Source organism: Schistocerca gregaria, chromosome 4, assembly GCF_023897955.1.
Source record: "Schistocerca gregaria isolate iqSchGreg1 chromosome 4, iqSchGreg1.2, whole genome shotgun sequence".
NCBI classification, from domain to species: domain Eukaryota; kingdom Metazoa; phylum Arthropoda; class Insecta; order Orthoptera; family Acrididae; genus Schistocerca; species Schistocerca gregaria.
Genome location: NC_064923.1, coordinates 439,330,404 through 439,347,367, shown reverse-complemented (window position 1 = coordinate 439,347,367; position 16,964 = coordinate 439,330,404). Strand labels below are relative to the sequence as shown.

General features: G+C 44.3%; 1 protein-coding gene across 2 annotated transcripts in view; it reads left to right on the top strand.

The window, feature by feature from the left end:
* The window catches only part of LOC126365858 (peroxidasin homolog), a 1,186,130-nt gene that overhangs the window by 1,026,459 nt on the left and 142,707 nt on the right, over positions 1-16,964 (top strand). For both annotated transcript variants that reach the window (XM_050008525.1, XM_050008523.1), the window contains 2 exons: positions 4,977-5,132; positions 12,033-12,369. In XM_050008525.1, the coding sequence (XP_049864482.1) occupies positions 4,977-5,132; positions 12,033-12,369 (493 nt within the window). The remainder of the gene's footprint in view (positions 1-4,976; positions 5,133-12,032; positions 12,370-16,964) is intronic.

Genomic DNA, 16,964 nt, shown 5'->3' with positions numbered 1-16,964 from the left:
CGTCTCCATGGGAGAATAGCAGCCTGCATTGCTGCGAAAGGTGGATATACACTGTACTAGCGCCGACATTGTGCATGCTCTGTTGCCTGTGTCTATGTGCCTGTGGTTCTGTCAGTGTGATCATGTGATGTATCTGACCCCAGGAATGTATCAATAGAGTTTCCAATGAATTCACGGTGTTCGTATTTCAATTTCCAGGAGTGTATATGCCATCCAGAGGTCGCCGTTGTCAATCACGTGACGTCGGCTGTGCTATAATCTCTGATATTGCCAACTGTGGGCCCTAATGATATCCTGGTCAGTTTTGATGTTGAGTCGTTTTCCATGATCCCGGTGAACGAAGCGATCACATGTATAGCAGTCTTTGTTCCTAGCGATATTTTGGCATTATTCAGACATTGCCTTACAACAACTTATTTTCAATATAATAATGTTTTTATGAACAGATTGACGGGGTGGCAATGGGAATTCCTCTTAGTCCAGTTGCGGCTAATTTGTTCATGGAGAACTCTGAACAACGGGCGCTGCAAACAGTTAGAAAAAGACCAGCCAGATGGTATCGTTATGTAGACGATACGTTTGTTATATGGACCCATGGGAAAGAGGAACTTGATGCATTCCTGTTACATCTGAATAGTATTAATCCAAGAATTCAATTCACTATAGAAAAGGAAATCGATGGTCACCTGAACTTCTTAGATGTGACTGTAATCAAACGAGAGGACGGATCTTTGGGTCATAAGGTGTTCAGAAAAGAAACACACACTGATCGATATCTGCCAAAAGATTCTAACCACCACCCAAGACATAAAAGACGGATGATTAAAACATTAATAGACAGGGCGCACAAAACATGTGAACCATCTCACTTAGATGATGACATTGAACATCTTAGAGCGACCTTCAAGAAGAATGGGTATTCCAACAGAGATACAGACCGTGCACTTCGCCGTAGACTGGCAACCAGGACGTACCAGCATCGACACCAACCCAAGGGGAATGTGTTCTTACCATTTATCAGTAAGGTCACTGATCACACTGGAAAAATTTTAAGCAAGTATGATGTGGAAATTGTTTTCAGACCCACAGCGAAAATAAAAGAATATTAAGATCCGCAAAAGATAAACGACATCCCCTAACTACACTAGGTGTCCATAAAATTCCGTGTAGCTGTGGAAAGGTTCATACAGGTACAACAAAAAAAAAGCTCAACACCAGTCTGGGTAAACATAAAAGGAACTGCCGCCTCGGACATATTGATAAATCGGCTGTAGCGGAACACGTGTTTCAGGAAGGTGATCATGAAATACAGTTTAGTGAGACGAGCGTCATAGCAAAGACGTCGCATTATATTGCGCGAATGTGCAGAGGCTATTGAGACTGCCAAACACTGCAATCATTGTAAGAGAAAATATGAAGGCATTGAGCTGGATAAGATATGGATGTCAATTTTGCAGCAACAGCGTGTCAATCGAGAAAGTTGACAGTATCAGAGATTATAGCACAGCCGACGTCACGTGACTGACAACGGCGCCCTCTGGATGGCTTACATATACGGCGCTCACTCGCGCTCTCGTTGCAGTTCGCTGCTTGTCCTCGGAGGATGCCTTCTGCAGTCGAAGGCGAAACGTCAGTGGAGATATTGATGTATGGACCACGGCATCTCAGCCCGGAAGTGTCAAATAATGACGGCCCGTTGTTGTTCCATTTCATCGGTCTGGATAGTGGGCCTACAACTTCGCTGTTTTACAACGTCTTTCGAAGTACAGACAACACTGTCTAAAGTTTCTTCACTCGTTACTGTAGGCCCATAAATTACAGATCATAATTAATTTGAACGCTTGTAAATCATTCTGCACACGTAAACGAATTACAGCTCGAAAGTGGGAAGAACGACGATTTACGAAGTCAATTTTGTTTGCTTTCACCCATAGTCGAACGACAACTGAACCAGAAGAATAACATCCTCGGCTTCTTGAATATTCAAATTGCCCGCAGTGACCTTTACTTTTCCAAAATACCTCCTAATAAATTAGTGGTAACCATTAGTTCCCCCATCCCCTATTCCTTAAGAAATCTAAGTACCATCTTTTAAGAAATGTTGGTTTTTTACGCTACTTAATGTGTATGTGATATTATTTCCTGAAATGTATTTTCTGAGAAAAATCCTGAAATACACAGGAAGTAGGCGGGAGTGGCCGAGCGGTTCTAGGCGCTTCAGTCTGGAACCGCGCGACCACTAGACTTAGAACTACTTAAACCTAATTAACCAAAGAACATCACACACATCCATGCCCTAGCCAGGATTCCAACTTGTGACTGTAGCAGCATCGCGGGTCCGGACTGAAGTGCCTAGGACCGCTCGGCCACAGTGGCCGGTCATTCATCATCAGTTCATGCTTCCCAGCCAAGGCACCACTCCAAATGCAGCCGTTCGTGTTGCAGTACTAATGCATGAGGCGGTAATTCTCTAGTTCAGCTGCTGTTAATTCCCGAGCAATGGTGCGGCATGAGACACCATGTTCTAGGGAGTCTATTACTTGTTCTCGGATGAGAGTCACGGGTATGAAGAGCTTACGACGTGTGTCCTGTCTTACGGTGGTTATATGTGGTCGACCGGAACCCTGACGATGAGTATGCTTGCCCTCACATTCCCACGCAGTACACCATAGTGCACTGCCGGTCGGAGTGGCCGTGCGGTTCTAGGCGCTACAGTCTGGAGCCGAGCGACTGATACGGTCGCAGGTTCGAATCCTGCCTCGGGCATGGATGTGTGTGATGTCCTTAGATTAGTTAGCTTTAATTAGTTCTAAGTTCTGATAACCTCAGACGTTAAGTCCCATAGTGCTCAGAGACATTTGAGCCAACCACAGCGCACTGCGACATCAGAAATCTAGATATTGCACTACTCAACCCTCCGGCTAAATGGGGACCCAGAATTAGGCCACCTTCAAACTCTGTCAGGAACTGAAAATGCTATCTCACATGAGTTCTCACCATCTCGGTGGCCTTCACACCTATCATTCTATATTTAGTGCTGTTCGCACCCCTTTTACAGGGTGTTCCAGGAGGGATGGACAGTCTTCAGCGATATGACTGGAATTATCATTCGACGCAAAGAAGTCTGGTGAACGTGGGGTCTAAAATACGTGCCTTACGAGTTTCTTCTTCTTCGATACTGTGAAATAGATCTCTCCTACTACAAGTTATTTCCTTTCTGTATTTTGGGAAGATGTAGTATGGACCAGAAGAAGAAACTGTCTGTTAAAAAAGGGATCTAAACTAATTGATTAGTAGAAGATGTGTCTCACACTTTAGAGCCAATGTTTACGGGGCATTTTTTCCTTGTTTTGATTGCTGGCCAGAGTGGCCGAGCGGATCTAGGCGCTTCAGTCTGGAACTGCGCGACCGCAACGGTCGCAGGTTCGTATCCTGCCTCGGGCATGGATGTGTGTGATGTCCTTAGGTTAGTTATGTTTCAGTAGTTCTAAGTCCTAGGGGACTGATGACCTCAGCTGTTAAGTCCCATAGTGCTCAGAGCCATTTGAACCATTTGATTAGTGTTACTACACCTCGAAATATGAAACGCAAAGATCGTGCGGTAGAAGAGATTTGTTTCACAGTACTGAAGATGTGGTCTTAGCTCTTTGATTATACATTTTACAGGCCACGTTTACTAGACTTTTTCGCTTCGAATGACCGTTCCTATCACGTACTTGAATATTGACCATTCTTCCTGGAACGTCCTGCATGTCCTACCATACATGAAAACCACATTATATACGAGCAACACTAGTGCATTCTGGTAGCCGTTTTATTTGTCATAGTCAATTGCAAACGCAATCATTTACGTAGCAGGTGAAGGTGTGTGCGTTTACGAAGTTACACTGACATGCAATCATGTATTCTGGGCGCCTCACTCTGTCAGGCGGTGTATTTATCGTAACATGATATAATACTGAACTTACAGTCAGTGGTATATACGGAGACTGTACATAAAATAGTGCGAATAGAGTTGATGGTAAGGAAGTAATAAGTTAAAACCTCTTGCTTGATGCTGTAGTTATACTGCATGAACAGCGAAAATGTAGTGAGAGTTATTTTTTTTTCGTTCATTATTTTTTGATGGTTACAAGGAGAACAAGTGTTGAAAATGTTTGAAATCATGTATAAAGTTAGTTAGAAGTTGCTAAGTTCTCTCATTCTCAAATACAAACTAAATATAATCTGGGTAATTCGTGTGTTGAGTTATCCTTCTCCAAGACATATACACAGTTTCTAACTTTAATACTTAACTTACTGCTTCAGAACTTTAACGTAAGATTACTCTTGTAAATGAGTAGATTATGACGCAGTTTTAAACTTTGGAAATGGGTTAGTGATTACATGAAGTAACTGCAAATAAATTTTTTCTTCCCCTGGAAGCGGATAGATAAGCAACGTGTAACTGGAATTGCGCGAGCATTCTAGCCGTTGGGTCCTACGTACACACTAACCGACCGATCGATTGTTCAATGGATCGATTGAACGATCGACCGACAAACCGACCGACCGACCGACCGACACCCTACACACTCAGCAATTACATCGCCACCTAGTCCTCGTGGGAACGAAGTGGGTAAATATTTACCTCGTGATTTTTTTGGAGTATTTTGTTTTTCCCGCACACAGACAACCGACGAATGTATGTCGAAAAATTGGCGCAACAGCAGTATACATGGCACTATCTCGCAGTTGAAATAGTGGCAAGTGTTGGGTGACTTGGGGTGGTTTGGTGGCAGGGGGGGGGGGGTTGCGGGTTGTCACACCCGATCGACAGAGAAGTTGGTCGGTCTGTTGGTCATTGCGCCTATACACGCCCAATTTGTAAGCCGGTCGGTTAATTGGTGTGTATTGAGGGCCCTTGGTAATATGAACGTACGATCAAGCACAAACTCCAGCGAGTGCGCAACTAACACGAAACTTGTGGCATGCAGTTGCGCCGTCGTTCACCACGCGGCCGGACAACCTGACCATCAAGAGCGGCGCGCACGCAGAGTTCCGCTGCGTGGCAGACGGGTCGCCCGTCTACACGTGGTACCGCGACGGCCGCGGCATCAGCCCGGGCAACAGGATCTCCATCTTCAGCGGAGGTACGTACGCACTGTGCTGCGCTCTGGCGCTTCGCTTGCTTTCGTAAATTCTAGAGCCTTACGTGCGTCTGCATGTATGAAGAATCATTCAGCTGTCAAGCTGACCGCAGTACTGCCCACAACTGTTGAACGCTGAGTGAAGGAGAATTCACACAGACATCACAGTCATGGAGACAACTACACATGATGTACAAGCTTCCATTTTGGAAAATTTTTGTCGCTTCCTTACTTAAAAAAAAAGAATCTGAAAATTACTTGCATATTGTTGTACCACTTCATGATTTTTCACAGAAGACTATGTCGTATTTTAAGGATTTAAATAACTGAAGCACAAATACTGAAATACGTGGGGCTTTCCGTGAGCAATGCAACACATTTTTTTCTGAAAGCTTGTTGGTTTTATTCAGGATTCGTGTGCATCATATTATTCCCCACTCCTTCAGCTACAAAACCGTATTTTTCAACATGATCTCCGTTCAATGTGATGGCCTTACACCACTTTACTGGGAGGGCTTGTATGCCCACATAGTATGACTCTATTGGTCGGCGTCGGAGCCAACGTCTTGCAGCATCAGCAACATCTCCGTCATCCTCGTGCTGCTTCCCGCGAAGTACATCCTTCATTGAACCAAACAGATGGGAGGTGCGAGACCCAGTCTCTAAGGTGGATGAGGAAGAACAGTTCCGTAAGGTTTCGTGAGCTCATCTCGAGCACACGTCCTTTCTACATGGCCCCTGCACGCCTCAGCATCACGAGCTCTCCACGTATCAGTCACGACTGGACACCAAGCGGCAGTACCAGCGCTGGAAAAAGCCTCCACACCTGAGGGACCTATCCTGGAGCGCACAATACGTGACAAGAAAATAGTGTCACGAGTATTTCATCGCCGGTAACTTTTAAGTTCGGCACATGGATTACACGAGCCAGTTCTTCAAATTTTGAGAGCCGCTCCTGGTCTTAGGCGGGTATTACTTACTTCATTGTTTCACGACGCTCTCGAAGGCCATCGTAGGAGCCAACGCCGTCGGATGTACAGACTCGTGTTCCCTTGCGCTGTCCTGTAGAAGGAGAAGTTTGTTTGCATTTTTGTGGTGACGAATACACTGAATTCGTTTCTTCAGTTTCCTGGGGTAGCACAATATAGTTGTACCATAAGGGAGGAGACCAAACAGAATAACTCCTTCAGAGTCCCAGAAGGCAGTCGCCATGACTTAAGCAACTGAGGAAGTGGCTTTGAAGTTTTTCTTATAAGGGAGTAGTGGCGTGGCGCTGCTCCATGGACTTCTTTTTTCAGTTCAATGTGATGAACCGACGTTTCATCGCCTGTGACGACGTTCGACAAAAAATTATCACGATCAACTTCCTAACGCTCAAGCAGTTCCGCACAGAGTGTTGGCCTTTTGTTAGGCAGCGAGGAACCCGGCGGGCACATACCTGGTGGACGAGTGTGTCATCACCAGCAACAGAAACGCCAAGTTCTGTAGCGATGTGTTTGGTTGGGATCCGTCGATCACCTCAAATGAGAGTTTACGCACGTTCCACCATTGCATGAGTCACACGTGTGTGGGGCTAGCCGACACGCGGGAGACCGGACAGGTTTGCGGGACCTTATTACGATTATGTCGGACACCTCGCCGAACGACTCAACGTGCTTTTGTTCACTGACAGATCTACGTAAAAATTCTGCAAGCGCGTATGAACATCTGTGATGCTCTGTACTTCCCCCAAAAGAAGCTCAATTACGTATTTCTGCTTGGAATACACCCACGTTACAGACGCCATTTTGTAGGTTACGTATAGCGCCGCCACTTTCGGAACTTAGTATAACTACAGGGGCTGAAGGGGGAGTATTCCACAGTGTTCCACAGAAAATTCCGCTTGTTTTCTACTGAAACTGGCCGAGAAAAAATGTGTTTCGTTATTTTTAACACTCCTCGTAAAATTTCAATAACTGTCTGTATTTTTATAATTAATGCTCCCTAAAGGTCTGTTATCAACGTTCTGTGTCTTCTGCCATATTGAATTTTCAAACTTTGTCCTTTTCAGTTTCCTGGGATAACTTCCAACAGTACTGTCCCTCTTCAACTTCTAACAACAGTCGAATATATTTCCATTCCATCTTCTCTGGTACCCTCTCTTCATACTCTTTAATGGCCTAGTGGATGCGTTCTACGTACACATCACTATAATCCCAGATTTTCAGTGAAGCAGTCAGAGTGAGTGTGTGGAGAGTGAACTTTAACACTGGTGTTGCAACTCTTGTTGAATCTTCCAACACGGTTTTAACAGTGTTGTTGTGATATGGAAGTTTTTCACTTCCTAGGAAGTTTCAGTAACATAGCTGAATGCAGCCAATGTATCTTTTTCTCTAACATTCGTTGTGTTCTTAAATTCGTACTGCGTCATCAACTGGAGACCAACAAAATTTCCAATTATCAAATTTTATTGCCTGACGGAGGGATATTGGATACGAAATTACTTAAAACAAAACCGTCTTCTGTAAGAGCTTTTACAAACTGGTTCACCAAACTCATTTGGATCGGTATTAATGAAAGCAATATTTTTTGTAGTCTACCAGCATTCAAGAAGTTTATAGTGCCGGACACAAAATGTCGCCGATTATGCCAACTTTTGCACGCCAATGCTTTTCTTTGCCTGGCAACTCCACGCACATAAAACAAGGCTTCCTATTACAATCCAATACAGTATATACATTATTCTGCTTACCCATCTCCGTAGCCGGCATCGCTGAAGCCCAGGTGTGGGGCGGCACTTGACTCAGAGGTAAGACGGTTGGAGTCTATGGCGGTGGAAGATCTTCTCTGCCTTTGGAACAAAATGGTGGATTAAATTCCACCAGCCTCGAAAGGAGAGGGCATGTGACGCTGAATATGATGATGCGTCTGTCAGATGGGGTCGTTAAGCTCGGTGGTCTCCTTGGTGCTCTTGGGGAGGAGCAGGGTATCTACCGGAACCGGTTTCAACCTCTCTCTTCGCATCCATGACAACACAAGCGCGCTGTACAAGCATTCAGCAGACTCGTTCACACTACACGGGTACACACTCGATTTTGCATAGCGATTTGGTGAAAGGCAACGGCCAACCACTTCCACTACGACCTGCCTTGAATGGTCTTTCAGGATTCCTGCATCTGTTCGCCTAAGCTAATTTGCAGAATATGGGGCTGCTTCGATTTATTATGAAAATACTGTGAAAACTAAGAACGGCTTTGAATTCACCATAAAAATTATTTAAGAATTCATATTTATTTTCAATCGTCTGATATTATACCGGGTGGTATTGGAAGGGGGATTGAAATCGTAGGTATTTGAGGACAACGAACGGAACTAAAAGCCTTATTCGTACCCTGTAACCGTTTACTGTGGAGTAACGTACATCATTATGCTTCTAATGAAGACGTTGAGAGAACTGTGAGACTGTGGTTGCGAAAACAGAGTCTCGACTTCTTCCGTGACGGCTACAGAAAACTTGTTCATCGTTGGCAGAAATGTATCCAATTGGCTGGTGATTATGTGGGAAAGTGAATACTTTTAATTAAAGATCACATTCTAAGGATTATTTCTGCGTTTGATTTATAAAAATATTCCCATCCAAACACAATTAACGATGGTGAAGGCATTACTTTTCATTGAACCCTCGTATATTAAGAAGATACAGCCTACGTCCATCCAAAGATTTATTGGGGTAACGTGTAAAAAACTGAAGTAGATCGCTGACTATCTTTCTCCGATTTTTAGTAACAATGATTCCCCTTTCTGTATTACCTTTCTGTATCCCCTTTCTGTATTACCTATCCCCTGTTATAAGACTAGATGTTCCCGGTCACGCGTTTCTGTGGCGCCATCTGATTAAATGGAAAAAAGAAAGGACACGTTTCTACTACTGTGTGTATGGTAATTGCATATACGTCCTAATTTCCTTCTCCCCCCTGCCTGTATCCATCTCCTCCTCCGCCTCTCTTTGTCTATCACCTCCTCCTTCGTCGTCGCTTTGGCTAGCGCCTCCTCCTGTCAATCCATCTTCTCCTCCCCCCCTCCCCACCCCTAACTCCCAACATTTCATCTAGCCCTGCTCCCTCTCTCTGCCCTCTGCAACGCCTCTTCCCTCTTTCAATGATGTTAATCTTTTCCTCTACCCCTCCATCTCCTAACCCCTTCTCCCTTCCATCTCTTCCTTTCGGCTTACTATGTCCATGCACTATGTCACTGCAAAGCAGTTGAACGGAATGAACAGTGTCTTGAAAGGAGGGTATAAGATGAACATCAACAAAAGCAAAACGGGGGTGAGGGAATTGGATTAGGAAATGAGACACTTAAAGTAGTAAAGGAGTTTTGCTATTTGGGGAGCAAAATAAGTGATGATGGTCGAACTAGAGAGCATATAAAATGTAGACTGGCAATGGCAACGAAAGCGTTTCTAAAGAAGAGAAATTTGTTGACATCGAGTATTTATTTAAGCGTCAGGAAGTCGTTTTTGGAAGTATTTTCATGGAGTGTAGCCATGTGTGGAAGTAAAACATGGACGATAAATAGTTTGGACAAGAAGAGAAATGTGGTGCTACAGAACAATGCTGACGATTAGATGGGTCGGATCACATAACTGATGAGGAGGTATTGAATATGATTGGGGAGGAGTTTGTGACACAACATGACTACAAGAAGGGATCAGTTGGCAGGACATGTTCTGAGGCATCAAGGGATCACCAATTTGGTACTGGAGGTCAGCGTGGAGGGTAAAAATAGTACAGGGAGATCAAGTTATGAATACACGAAGCAGATTCAGAAGAATGTAGGCTGCAGTAGGTAGTGGGAGATGAAGAAGCTTGCCCGGGATAGAGTAGCATGGAGGCTCCGTCCCCGCCGTAGCCGCAGTGTTCTACAACCCGACGACGACTACCGCAGTCCACTTCACCCCTCCGCCGCCCCACGCCGGACCCAGGGTTATTGTGTGGTTCGGCCCCCGGTTGTCCCCTCCCCCCCAGGCAACATCTCACACCAGACGAGTGTAACCCCTATGTTTGCATGGTAGAGTAATGGTGGTGTACGCGTACGTGGAGAACTTGTTTGCGCAGCAATCGCCGACATACTGTAACTGAGGCGGAATAAGGGGAACCAGCCCGCATTCGCCGTGGCAGATAGAAAATCGCCTAAAAAGCATCCACAGACTGGCCGGCTCAGCGGACCTCTACACAAGTCCGCCGGGCGGATTCGTGCCGGGGACCAGGCGCTCCTTCCCGCTCGGAAAGCCGTGCGACAGACCGCACACCCAAGTACTCCCACTCCTCTGTTCATCACCTACTCCTCCTCTCTCCTATTACTGCGAATTCAGATTCTGTAGTGGTATTCTAAACATAAGCTGGTGAGTCAGTGTAAGGGGATACGTTGCTAACAGAAGTTTCTCCAACTTCTTAAATGTCTGAAAGTTATTCACTGCTTCATTTGAAATTATGACACAACATTGCATCCAAGTACCCGCCTGCTTTTATACTGAAACGGTGCAGTTGTTTCCGCTCCATAAGCAGCAGGTTTCGCTGCTAGCTCGCACCGTAATATAGAAACAGAGGCGGCTCAGCAGCCAATTTTATTACGCGGGTGCAACAGAACCCATGTGGACGGGTGAAAAGAAATGTGTCAGGCTTCATAACACGTATTTATGTGTCGTGTATTATGCATTTCCTGTACATGAATGTGAATTTTCACATGAACTTTCCTAATCCTCCTCACACCTGTCTGCAAAGCGTGGCCAAATCCTTGTTGGGAAGTAGTTCTGTAGTATACTAATGCCAACCTTACTCGTGGGTATGAGATCAGAGAGACAGTACAGGTAAGTAAAAGTCAAAGACTTTCTAGTGTCACATGCTTTGGGGTGGAGAGGTAGGTCACGGCAAAGTAGTTCGACCACCCCATCCACAGGGACCAAGGAAGACCTCCGGGTGCCCGCCATATTCGTAGAGTGTTACAGAAGACGGGTAAGTGAGCAGACGTGCCCTCAGTGCGTCTGTCTCAATGTTCACGCCTGCAAGAGAGGTTTTGTATATTTGTACTAATTACTTTATTTCCAGCTTCGGATTGTGTAAGGAAACGAATGATCTCGTTAATTTAGGACATTTGACCCCCTGTGTTAAGGAATCTGGCCCTCAGTTTCCCCGTTATCCTCCTCCCATAGTGGATGTCCTTCGTAAAATATTGGGAGACTTGGGTGGTATGCATTTGGCCAACGCAGTTCCGTCTTGCCCGTATAAATGTACGTCCAGATTACTATATAATATACCCGAGATGTAAGCTGTAAAATTGTAATATCTGTAAACTGGAACAACTGCTGTAAACGCTGTAAAATCGAGTGATAATATTTAAATAAATACATAATGAATTGTCAACCACCTTTAACATACCTTAAAAATCACATAGAAGTCCAGTTAAAGGAATACATTTGAAAATAGAAGATATAGAATGCAGGGACCCACACATCAGCGTGTGAGTCCTCCAGTAGCTTGCCTAGTATCGTACAGAAAGGGCACGCTCTCTAGGCAGCGCTCTCAAGCTCCCCTCCCCAGTTATCCGTTGCGCAATTTTTCATTCAGGGCTTGACGACATCGACTTTCATCTGGCGTCCCTAGTCAAGAAGGTTAGACCGTAAACTTTCAATACACCTACTGGAGCTCCATGTAACATTCAAGATGGAATCCGTTATTTTAGGTGATACAAGATTTTTGCACAACGAACATTTATATGTTTATTGTATACAAGATTTCCATATCAACATTAAAATCATAGGCATGGGTAACACGTTGAATTGCGGATGATTGCAAGTGGTATGTTCTGCAGGCTGCGGGTGGGGTCGGGTGGGTTGTAACTGAGGAGAGCGTGTACCGCCCACAGGTCAGGTGCTGCGCGTGGAGCACGCCAAGGAGAGCGACTCCGGCGTGTACGTGTGCCGCGCGCAGAACGAGGCGGGCAGCTCGGAGTCGGCTGCGCGGCTCACGGTGACGCCCTACACCTACCTGTCGGCGCCGGCGCCCACCACGCCCCCGCAGCTGGCGGGCCCCGCCACCGCTTCCGGCTCGGGCGAGGCGCCGCGGCTGCTGGTGGCTCCCTACGACATGGAGGCGGCCACGGGCGGAACCCTGGAGCTCCCCTGCCGGGCACAGGGCCGGCCGCGACCCGTCATCAGCTGGACGCGCGACGGGCGGCCCATCCCGCAGCTGCCAAAGTACAGGTGGGCGTCCTCTCTACGTTATCGCCTTCACTTTGTGTGAAATTCCCGAGGGAAACTACGTTTGGACAAATAAATAGGGCAACATACAGGGTGTTTCAGGGAGAGCATAAGGGAACAATTGATAAGAGTGGGGGGAAGAAATACAGTAGAAGAAGAAGAAGAAGAATGGTTAGCTTAGAGGGATGAAGTAGTGGAGGCAGCGGAGGATCAAGTAGGTAAAAAGGCGAGGCCTAGAAGAAATTGGTGACAGAAGAAACATTGGATTTAATTGATGAAAGGAGAAAACATAAAAATGCAGTCAATGAAGCAGGCAAGAAGAAATACAGACGTCTCAAAAATGAGATCGACAGGAAGTGCAAAATGGCTAAGCAGGCATGGCTAGAGGACAAATGTAAGGATGTAGAAGCTTATCTCATAAGGGGTAAGATAGATACTGCCTACAGGAAAATTAAAGAGACCTTTGGAGAGAAGGGAACCACGTGTATGAATATCAAGAGCTCAAATGGCAACCCAGTTCTAAGAAAAGAAGGGAAGGCAGCAAGGTGGAAGGAGTATATAGAGGGTCTATTCAAGGGCGAGGTACATGAGGACTATATTATGGAAATGGAAGAGGTTGTAGATGAAGATGAAATGGGAGATATGATACTGCGTGAAGACTTTGACAGAGAACTGAAAGACATCAGTCGAAATAAGGTCCCGGGAGTAGATACCATTCCATTAGAACTACTGACAGCCTTGGGAGAGCCAGTCCTGACAAAACTCTACCATCTGGTCAGCAAAATGTATGAGACAGGCAAAATGCTCTCAGACTTGAACAATACTATAATAATTCCAATCCCAAAGAAAGCAGGTCTTGACAGATGTGAAAATTACTGAACTATCAGTTTAATAAGTCACGGCTGCAAAATACTAACGCGAATACTTTACAGACGAATGGAAAAGCTGGTAGAAGCTGACCTCGGGGAAAATTAGTTTGGAGTCCGTAGGGGTAATGGAACACGTGAGGCAATACTGACCCTACGACTTATCTTAGAAGCTAGATTAAGAAAAGGCAAACCTACGTTTCTAGCACTTGTAAACTTAGAGAAAGCTTTTGACAATGTTGACTGGAATACTCTCTTTCAAATTCTGAAGGTGGAAGGGGTAAAATACACGGAGCGAAAGGCTAGTTACAGTTTGTACAGAAACCAGATGGCAGTTATAAGATTCGACGGACATGAAAGGGAAGCAGTGGCTGGGAAGGGAGTGAGACAGCGTTGTAGCCTCTTCTCAATGTTATTCAGTCTGTATATAGAGCAAGCAATAAACGAAACAAAATAAAAATTCGGAGTAGGAATTAAAATCCACGGAGAAGAAATAAAAACGTTAAGGTTCGCCGATGACATTGTAAGAACAGCAAAGAATTTGGAAGAGCAGTTGAACGACATGGACAGTGTCTTGAAAGGAGGATATAAGATGAACATCAACAAAAGCAAAACGAGGATAATGGAATGTAGTCGAGTTAACTCAGATGATGCTGAGGGAATTATATTAGGAAACGAGACACTTAAAGTAGTAAAGGAGTTTTTCTATTTGGGGAGCAAAATAACTGATAATGGTCGAAGTAGAGAGGATATAAAATGTAGACTGCCAATGACAAGGAAAGCGTTTCTGAAGAAGAGAAATTTGTTAACATCGAGCATAGATTTAAGTGTCAGGAAGTCGTTTCTGAGAATATTTGTATGGAGTGTGGCCATGTATGGAAGTGAAACGTGGACGATAAATAGTTTGGACAAGAAGCGAATAGAAGCTTTCGAAATGTGGTGCTATAGAAGAATGCTGAAGATTAGATGGGTAGAACACACAACTAATGAGGAGGTATTGAATAGGATTGGGGAGGAGAGAAATTTGTGGCACAACTTGAATAGAAGAAGGGATCGGTTGGTAGGGCATGTTCTGAGGCATCAAAGGATGACAAATTTAGTATTGGAGGAGAGCGTGGACTGTAAAAATCGGAGAGGGAGACCAAGAGTTGAATACACTAATCAGATTCAGAAGGATGTAGGGTTCAGTACGTACGGGGAGATGAATCAGCTTGCACAGGATAGAGTAACATGGAGAACTGCATCAAACTAGTGTCAGGGCTGAAGACCACAACAACAAAACAACAACAACAGGTTGTTTGCGTTAAGAGCGTCCAAAAATTTAAGAGGGGGTAGAGGATGCTCCACTGAACAATATGAGGCAGGGATCGTGGGGTCGGAGAAGCCAAATTAGGGAGGTAACAGGAATAAGATCACATCACTGCGTACTTTTTTCATTTACATTACTTAACTGAAAATACCATCAGTGACACAATGAACGTATAATTTGTACTGTATCTTACAAAATATGCTGAAACTAACTGCCATGGACCTTAGTGCAAGCATGACGTTGGCGAACAAGATTCTGAAGCATAGTGTTAAATATACCGTGTTTCGAATCACATCACAGGTAGCTGGTAGCTAATTCCATCTCCGTATCCACAGGGGTTTCATACGCGTATGATTGTAGATATCCCCATAGGGAATAGTCAAATGGATTCAGGTCAGGTGACTTCGCAAGTCATGGAATAGGACCTCCTCTTCCAGTCTAGCGACCTGAAAATACTGTACGGGCACTGTTCCATAGTACTGTACTGTACGTCTGTGATCCTCAGTGAGTAATGAATGGGTATGTCGTTGATTCATAGCCCTTCCGTCATAGGATAAAGTAAACACGATACAATAGATCCGACTTATGGGCAAGTAAAGTAAACAAAACCTACATCGTGGCTTCCTGGTAATCAGGCTCGCCCTATTTGTTTTCTTGCAGAAAATAAGGATTGTACATGTAAATGAAGAGCACAAAAAACTTGCTCTGAGCACTATGCGACTTAACTTCTGAGGCCATCAATCGCCTAGAACTTAGAACTAATTAAACCTAACTAACCTAAGGATATCACACACATCCATGCCCGAGGCAGTATTCGAACCAGCGACTGTAGCGGTCGCTCGGTTCCAGACTGTAGTGCCTAGAACCGCACGGCCATTCCGGCCGGCATAAAGAGCACAGTAAACTTTGAGGAATGTTAGTTATAAATAAGTCGGAAGACAGTAATGCTAGAGAAAGCGGTAGACAAGTTTACTGTAAACGAATTTAATGTTCCATGCAACGCGCTGAAAAATTAAGTTCCAGGCAGAAACAGAGATGTTGTAGTCATTGGAGACCAAGAACAGGAAATCCTAAATTATCCTTTTGAAATGGAAAAGTGATGTTATGGATTTACAGTGAATGTCCTACAAAAGTTAGCAGTTGATAGAACGAAACAAAATACTGCATCAGTTCTATACTAATAATCTATACGAGAAAGTGACTAGACTTTGCTCTTAAGTAGGGAGAAGTGGTCACTTGTAAACCTTCAGAAAATGCATTTAATTCCTGGATATTACTTCCTTTTCACTTAAAATTATATGGTACGGAACATTTAAGTGTAAGGCGCTGTTAAAAAAACGGAAAAAGACAGTAAAAAAGCAAGTAAACTGTTCGTTAATTGAAAAGGAATTGTTATGAGTGTTCATACATTTATCCCCCTATGAGGCAAGACTGTCTAACGCCTTCATTGGAAAATATTCGCGGTCGCGCGCGGAGCCATGGCTGTTCCAGGCGTGCACCTCTTCATACTAAGCAGCTACACGGCCACCAATGTCTGTCTTCACGGATCCAAAAATATGGAGATCGCTTGGGGAGAAGTATGGAGGATATGTAAAAGCTTCCCAGACAAACTTCTGCAGCGTAGTGGAAACAACCATGGAAGAACGTAGGCGGACAGTTTGTTGGCAGATCGTTTCGAATTTGCTGCAGGAATTTAGCTACGAACCTATTACATACGCTTCATGCAGTCCCGACCTCTCGCCATGTGATTTTCATATTTTTGGAGCCATGAAGAAAGACATTCTTGGCTGTCGATTTACGTCAGATGAAGAGCTGTATGCCTGTGTAGAATCATCGTTCCGTAGACAACCGGAAACATTTTTCTATGTAGACATTGGTTGTCTTGTCTCAAACGGAGATAACTGTATTAACAATTATAGCTATTACTTTTGAATTAACGTACGGTTTCTTACTTTGTTCCTATACGTCACGTTTTCATTTGACTGGACCTTATACAATGATTCGAAATTTGTGTCCAGCTTCTATCATAGAAGTGGAAGGAAAATCAGCACTGGCCGTGTTTTGTTGTTTTATTGTCAGCAAAATCGATTTTCAGTCACTTAGTGACCATTCTCAGTGCTGTAATATACAATTAAAATTGGTAGGCACTGGTATCAAGCTATAACCACAACCTTAGAGCGATCACATGAGTTTATGTGACTGTCGACACGTAGTGGCTAAAAGATACACATTTGCTTTTGGTTCCATCGTATAATATACATGACTTTGGGCACTGAAAGTTTAAACATTTTGTTTGTGGATGTGTTTGTCAAATAAAACTGTATGGTTCCAGAGACCTTCTCAAACATCTATGATGTTTATATGCAAACTGAACCGACAAACGAAAATTTGGACCAAAGTCAGAACTGGAATTTAGGTATCTT